Source organism: Dermochelys coriacea, chromosome 20 (assembly GCF_009764565.3).
Source record: "Dermochelys coriacea isolate rDerCor1 chromosome 20, rDerCor1.pri.v4, whole genome shotgun sequence".
In the NCBI taxonomy this organism is placed as follows: domain Eukaryota; kingdom Metazoa; phylum Chordata; order Testudines; family Dermochelyidae; genus Dermochelys; species Dermochelys coriacea.
In genome coordinates, this window is record NC_050087.2 from 19,025,467 (window position 1) to 19,033,161 (window position 7,695).

Consider the following 7,695-nt stretch of genomic DNA (forward strand, 5'->3'; position numbering starts at 1 on the left):
ACTGCCCCTTCTTTGAGCACCTAGGTGGTACAACTTGGAAATCAAGAACTGATCCTGCTCAGTTCATGAGCTCTGCAGGAATTGCAGTGCACAGAGATATATCTTCGTGCAATCCTTTGGAAGTGCTTAGGACTCTGGAATGGATTCCGCTGAACTCATGGCTGCAGCAAGAAGCCTTTTGAAGTTTATTACACACATTTCAAACAAGTCAATAAATACATTTAAACATCAAATAGAAAACATTTGGGTTTATGTATTTTACTGTAGAGGACATTCAACTTCTTTAATAATTGTAACTGCTTATCAGAGCCCCCATATTTTCCCTCTTTAAACTAGAAAGAACAACATGCCCCTGTCTCATGGCTGAATTGGGCTCATTTAGTTCACATTTGCAGAATGCTGTAAGTTCCTCAGATGGGAGGTGCTAAGTGACTGCATCATCCCTGCATCTGACCCTGCTCTAGCCACACTGAAATGGAGGGCTATCACTAGATCCTCTTCACATCTGCAGCCTCCAGGAAAAATGAAACTGGAGCAAGTTGATGCTTTTCCCAGGGAGACCAACTCAAGGAGCATCCCCACGTGCCAGCTCCAAGATGGGCAAAGATAGTGGACACAAAACAACACATAAAAGGATTAATGCATCAACTGGCAAGCTAGGGCTGCTGTTGGTGGTACTATGGCATTCATTGCTTGAGAGGATTTGGCCATTTGCTGGATATTTGGGGAAATGCTTATGAATTTTGAAAGATTAATTATTGTTGGGCAAATTATTATTTAATGAACTGTGGCTGCATCCACACAGATACGATGGATGTCAGGAAGGACTGAATGCAGGGCATTCATGACCAAGGATGAAAGTCACTCCTGTACAGCACAAACCTCACGTAACCCCCTTAGCATTCACTTGCTTACTGTGAAATCCAGCTTATTAATACACACCATAATAATCAACTTCACTCCGTCACTGCAGACAATGGAGTCACCATTAGAGATTGATTCATCTTGGCCAGCCAAGGGGGCAGAGTTAAGATTGCTGGGTGCAAGTGAGACTTACAAAACAACAACACCCTAGCACAGAGGTGGACAAACTATGGCCTGTGGGCCACAGCCGGCCTGCATGACTGTCCTGCCCGGCCCCTGAGCTCTCGGCTAGGGAGGCTAGCCCCGGCCCCTCCCCTGCTGTCCCCCCTTTCCCCTCAGTGCTCTGCGCCGCTGGTGCTCTGGCCCGCCACTCCTGCCGGGCAGGGTGGCAGCATGGCCGCAAGCTCCTGCCGCTCTTAGCAGCATGGTAAGGAGGCAGGAGGTGGATAAGGGGCATGGGGTGCCGGGGGGGGGGCAGTCAGAGGACAGGGGGCAGTTGGATGGGGCAGAGGTTCTGGGGGGTGGGTGGTCAGGGGACGGGGAGGTTGGATGGGGGTGGGGTCTCAGGGGGTGGGGGTGTGGATAGGGGGTGGGGCAGTTAGGGGACAGGGAGCAGGGGGGTTGGATAGGGGGTGGGAGTCCCAGGGGGCCTGTCAGGGGGCAGGGATGTGGATAAGGGGCAGGGAGATGTATAGGGGGTGGGGTCCAGGGGGCAGTTAGGGGCAGGGGTCCCAGGAGGGGGCAGTCAGGGGACAAGGAGCAGGGGGGTTGGATGGGGCAGGGGTTCTGAGGGGGGCAGTCAGGGGGCGGATAGGGGGTGGGGTCCAGGCTGTTTGGGGAGGCACAGCCTTCCCTACCTGGCCCTCCATAAAGTTTCGCAACTCGTATGGGGCCCTCGGGCCAAAAGTTTGCCCACCCCGCCTTAGCAGTTTGGTTAAAAAAGAGTAACTCTGTTAGCTATGAATACACAGCAGGTTTGATCCTCACTGGGTCTACTAGAGGGAATCCCAATCACATGCACTGGCACAGTGCATTACAATTATTCATCAAAAAATGCATTTTGGAAGTGCACTATTTGTTATCCATTAATCCCCAGTTTTAAACACGTCAGACATGCACTCAGGGAGCAGAACCAATACCCCATGAGTCAGGTGACCAGACACACATCAAGAATAGTGATTAGTCAAAGAACAATTTTCCAGAGGCTGAAAATTATTTGCATGCAGCACCTGGCAAAGTATGAATAAGAAAGTTTGGATCAAGTTGCAGATTGCTTGCAAAGAGAAAAAAAGGTCGACCTTCCCAATGCACATTCAGCCTGATGCTGTACCTTTGAAGCCAGTGGGAGGATTGCCATTTATTTCAATAGGAGCAAGTTCGTTATTCCACAGCAAATAATTCAACCAGCTCTTGCAATAACCATTTAGCCTTGCTCACAGACTTCTAGCTATAGTGAGAATCAAATATCCCTGGGAAGAAGAAAGTGTTCCTGCCATTCTAAAGGGGTGCTGGGGACAGACTAAAGGTCTTATAAAGCCTTTTACGATTTTCTCTTTCGTGGTGACAGGAAGAGAGCTGAGTCCCTCCTTGCCAAAGAATCCATGAGTGAAGAACTGCTAGCTCTTTGTCTCTTCAAAAAAAAAAAAAAAAAGTAAATGCTGCAGTTGGCACCTTAGCTAAGAATCTACTACCATCTGAGCATTTAGAACATTAGAGCTGAGTCTTCTAAATTCACTTTTATCGTAGGAGGGAAACCTTCTGGGCCATAATGTTGCATTAATGTTTCAGTGTTAGGATCTTTTGTGCATGATGTTCTCAAAGGCATTTTAAACATATTCTGGGGGGACAACGTTATTTAAACAACAGCTCTTACTCCTGTAAGCATCCACTTGACATGCAACGCATGTGTGTGTGCAGTAGCTAGGTCAGAGATGGGCTGACATGAGCCCAGGAGGCCTGGTGCTGCTCCCACTGAAGTCAGCAGTAGATTGTCTAAGAGGCCCCTTGCCTAGGTGTCTCTGTCAGTGCCATCATTGGGTGCAGTATGGATTATGGGTCCATACTGGCAGGGTCTCTGCTGGCTTCTAGGTACCAAACACCAACAGATTAAGATATTCCTGGCAAAGCCCCAGGTTTGGAGTAGATAGCAGCTCTCTGCTTTACATAGAGGGGATGATGGTGTTAAAAAGGCAAATGGCTTAGAAGTGCTAATGGTTTCAAGGACCTTACTTTTGAATGAAGTAGATTCATAGGTAATGTAAGAAGCTGAGCTGCCCATTTCCAAGGCCCCTTCTTTTGGGCAGTTTTAGAAAATATCCCGTATGTAAGCCAGACTCTCAACTGGTCCATGCAGATAGCAAGAAATAGTGACATATGGCAGGGGCCAGAAGAAAGAAGGGTCTGAGTCCCACAGAGCCCTGAGCTCCCAAAGAGAGCTGCAGGATTTTGTTTCCCCTGGACCCTGCTTTGTAGGAACTGTTATATCTGAGAAGGATCTGGGATCCTTGATAGCCCCTTTAGCAAACCCCACAGGGCTTTGCCCTCAAGGTGGTGGTATCAAGTGCTTTGTGTGGGGCCCCATCTCCACAAGGGAGCACAGTCAGATTGGACAGACTGCCTGGAGAGCCCCATTCTTTGGAGGAAGTGACTCAGGGATAGCCCTCTTGAAGCCCCAGGTACGGATCTGCTCCAACCCTTCCTGCTGACAACCGAAGACCTGATTATCAGAAGATAAGTCAGCAAACTCTGACTGAGCTTCCCTGATCCCTGCCTCAATTAACTCACGAATGCTCCTTCCAGAACAGGAGGCAGAGCCTTAATTTATTTAAACACAAATGCCAGATAATAAACAACAAAGCAATAGGCAGCAAGACCATGAGAAACTACAAATACCAGCTCATTCTGAAGTGTCCCTGTCTGCCCCACTTAAGCTGAAAGCGAAGAGGGAAAGATGGTGAAATTCAGTCTGACATTGAGACATTTAAAACTGGCCTGGAAAAAGGTCGGCCCTGGAAAGGACCTTGTCTGGAACACTCCTGCAGGGGCTCCTGGCAGGACAATGGAATTTTCAACCAAGCCTAAAGGATTTAGGTGCCCAGTTTTAATGAAAGTGGATGGCTGAGGCTTCTTTGAAAATCCTGGCTACATGCCCTGCTAGATCCTTCCCATCTAGCTCTAGTTTCTATGGGATCCTGTTACTGGTTTAATGTAAGTGACTCTAGTTCAGTGGTTTTCAACCTGTGGTCCACGCACCCTGAGGGTCCTCAGACTATCTCTAAGATTTCCAAAGGAGTCTGCACGTACATTTGAAATTTTTTAGGGGTCCATAAATGAAAGAAGGTTGAAAACCTTTGGTCTAGTTGATATTCATGGAAGATGGGAAGACGTGTAACTGAGGAGAGGATTTGGCACACAACCCACATTTTTCTGCTGCACACAGCAGCTACTAATGAAGTTTAAAAGGTCATTAATCTGCTCAATCATACCCCACGCACAAATACTGATCCCAAAGTCAAATCCAAACAACACAGGTCCAAGCTCTGCCCCTGTAGATTGTGGAGTTGCTTCAAATTTACACTGGTCTCAATGGGAGCAGAATTTGGCCCTCTGGGTAGGGGAAAATAGAATTAGGGCTGATCCTAGACCACTAGAACCAAGGGAGGGAGTCCCATTTATTCAATGGGCATTTAATCCGGGCCCCTAATGCACTCACTCAATGTCAATGGCAGAGGGGAGGGGGAGAAAACCTGGGTTTCCAGGTGAGATGTGTAAAGAAAGGGAGCCAGGGTGTCTGAGGAACATGGGAAGTTATACCTGTCTAGCAACTGTTACCTGAGCTGCTGCTTCAAGGCAGAAGCTCATCAAGTGAGCAGCCCCTTGGGTGTGTCTGCCTTTCTCACAGGCCCTCCTGCGCCAGGCTCCTTTCCTGATGGCCCTGGAATCCACATCCAGCCTCTCTCAGCTCTAGTGGGAAGTGGCACCTGCACGGGACATCTCTGCCCATAGGGAATGGATTCTGGTGGGAAGAGGGGGTTCTGGCCCCGCAATAGGGATCCAACTACCCCCATGTTTAAGAATCTTGTAGTTAACAGAGGATCCAGTAGTGATGGCACTGTGGTCACAGGGATTGGGTTGTAATTGTTTTTAAAATAAATAGTTAATTGGAATTAAAAAAAAACAACAGTATTATATGGAAAAAGAAAAGGAGTACTTGTGGCACCTTAGAGACTAACAAATTTATTAGAGCATAAGCTTTCATGAGCTACAGCTCACTTCATCGGATGCATTTTCTTTTTGCGAATACAGACTAACATGGCTGCTACTCTGAAACTTGGTATTATATGGGTAATTAACTTTATCTGAGACAGTTACTGGCTGCTTTCCCTTCCATTGGAAGGTTTAGTAGCTGACATTTGCTGAATATGTCAAGACATAACTGTGTTAGGGGGTTTGGGGAAGGGGAAGTGTGCCAGGCAGAAACAAAAAACATATTTTACTTTTTGCTGATAAAAACCCTCCCCCCGCATCACAGCAGGAGTCAGTAGCCAGGAATAGGAGCCCCAGGTCAGGAACCTGAGTCAAGGGTCAGAGCCAGGTTACCTGGAACAAGGCAAGGCTGGAACAAGCAGCTAACAGCTAGGAACAAAGGTTTTGAACAACTACCACTGCTCCTGCTGCGGGATGTAAACTGATCTGTGGACTCTTCCCACCAATCAGGCAGGGTAGCCAATCAAACAGTCCAGCTGTGCTGGTTAGGTTGCTGGGAAACTATCCGAGTTTCCTGATTCCTGACACCAAGTCTCAGAACCATGGCCCTTTTTTGGTCACATTTCACCTCCTATTTAACCTCACAATTTTAATGGATAGTTGAATTTTTCTAATCTATCAGGTACAGTTTCTTTAACCCAATTGCTGCCTCACAATGATGGTGCCAGGAGGCACCCAGCCTGGAATCAAGGTCTCTAGTTGTGAAACCCTCAGGCCTTTAATTCACTTTATGATAAGAGGGTCATTGAGCACTGCTGAGACTCAGAAGTGTCTTCATTGGCTGGATTAGTGGTTGTATTATCCTGAATTAATATTGACTGATGAAAAGAAGCTCAAAGCAAGAGGTTTGTTTCTTGATGGTTTGGCTGATAAAAGTCTCCTTGTTAAGGTTACTAGGGCTTTACCTCCCAATGATCTGTAAACCTATCGTAACTGCATCCCCTAGGAACCAGCTCAGAGCCACAGGGTCAGAGAGCAGCTGCCTTGAAAACAGCTAGCAGCAGAGAAGCAATAGCAGCAGATAGGCCAATACACAAGGGATTCTCTGCCCCTGCTTTGAAATGGGACGTGAGAATGAGACCTGGCTGGGGACAATTCCACTTCATAGACTTATCCAGGACTGTGAATTATGTCCTGCAATACACACTTGAGGACCAGTCCTTTAAAGTAGAAACAAGGCACCAAAGACAGGAAGGAGTCTAGGAGCACAATGCTTCCCCGTGTGAATTAGTTTGAGCTCTTACATTTCAACTTCAAAGAACAAAATAAATAAAATATTAGATACATCTGAAAAAACAAAGTCTGGAGGACACCCAAGGCCCCCAAGCTTGCTGGCCCAGAATAATCAAGATTTCCCTGCAGCTGCAACCATTGATGCCCTCACAATCAATCTAATTGTTAACACAGTAAGACCTCAAAATGGCCCTTGGGGCTGTATGAAAAAGACTGAGTTAAAGCCCATTGCCAGACTAGCCTCTGTGTGTCTTGTTACAGGGTCCACTGTTAAAACCAGCATGCTTTAGTGCCATCTTGTTATACCAGACTTTCCCAGCTGAGGGCAGATATTTCGAGGACTGGATTTTGCCTTAGTCCCCTTTGAAAATCCCACCCTGTACTAGAAAAAGAAAACCCCCAAAAAACAAACAACCACCACAACCAACAAAATCCTAACATTTATACAACTCTTTTCAGCAGTGGATCTCAAAGCACTTTATCACCATAGGAATTTGAGGTTGGTCTGTTCTCTGCAATCTGTTCACCAGGGTTTTGGCTAGTCTGAGTTTCAAACAACTCACTGTGTGCAGTAGCTGACACCGTTGTGTGAGATAGCTGGCGGGAAAGCGCATCTTCCATTTTTTGAGGGAAGCGTCTGAGGTAGAGGAGAGGAGACAATGGTGCCCGCAGCTGACAGCAGCCTGCCATTGCTGTTTTATGTAATATATTTTAAAAAATAAGGTGGTTACGAAAGACAAAAATCTTCTTGCCTTAATCAGAACTCCACCACACTGGGGAAGAGGCTTCCATCACCACCCTCGGGATGCTGTTCCCTAGCGAGCTCAATCTCTCTGCTAGGAAGTGATGCCTATGATAGCTGACACAGCCTGGATTTTCCATCACTCAATTTCAAAAGCAGAAGCAGAATAAGAGCCACTCACAGCCCCTGCTGGAGTCCTGTGAGAGGTAAATCAAGGCATAGGATGGGCCTCAGTCTCAAAGGAAAGGAAATTGCATACTCTGCCTTCTCTCCCCAGTCTCTGTTGGGTTGTAATAAAAGTGTGACTCACCAGAAAGCTGTAAAAGATGGTGTGTTGCTTGGACTCAGTCACCTGACCTGGGTCAATGTCACATGGCTGGGTCAGCATCCATAGTCCAGGCCTAACAAAAAATGCAAGCACTTAGATACCACAATAACAGGGATGGATGGATGGATGGATAGATTATCTAGAATGATTTTGGACCCCTCTTTCTGTCTGGGAGTCTGTCCAACTGTGTTCAGACCCTCTCAGATCCCAAGTGAGAGGCAGCTTAAGTTTAATTAGAAAACCCTTCTCTGTAGCAACATAT

The 7,695-nt window shown here is 46.9% G+C and overlaps 1 protein-coding gene across 5 annotated transcripts in view; it reads right to left on the reverse strand.

The window, feature by feature from the left end:
- LPAR2 (lysophosphatidic acid receptor 2) overlaps positions 1-7,695 on the reverse strand; it is a 42,059-nt gene extending 34,364 nt beyond the window's left edge. For 2 of the 5 annotated variants that reach the window (XR_006278438.1, XM_038378058.2), the window contains exon 1: positions 6,927-7,375. Coding sequence is in view for 1 of the 5 variants with exons in the window: in XM_038378058.2 (XP_038233986.1) it covers positions 6,927-7,053 (127 nt within the window). In the remaining 4 variants the exon portion in view is untranslated. Of the gene's footprint in view, positions 1-4,695; positions 4,992-5,463; positions 5,601-6,926; positions 7,376-7,415 lie in introns of those variants that run through there. The other 3 variants (XM_038378063.2, XM_038378066.2, XM_038378065.2) reach the window with 3 other exon arrangements.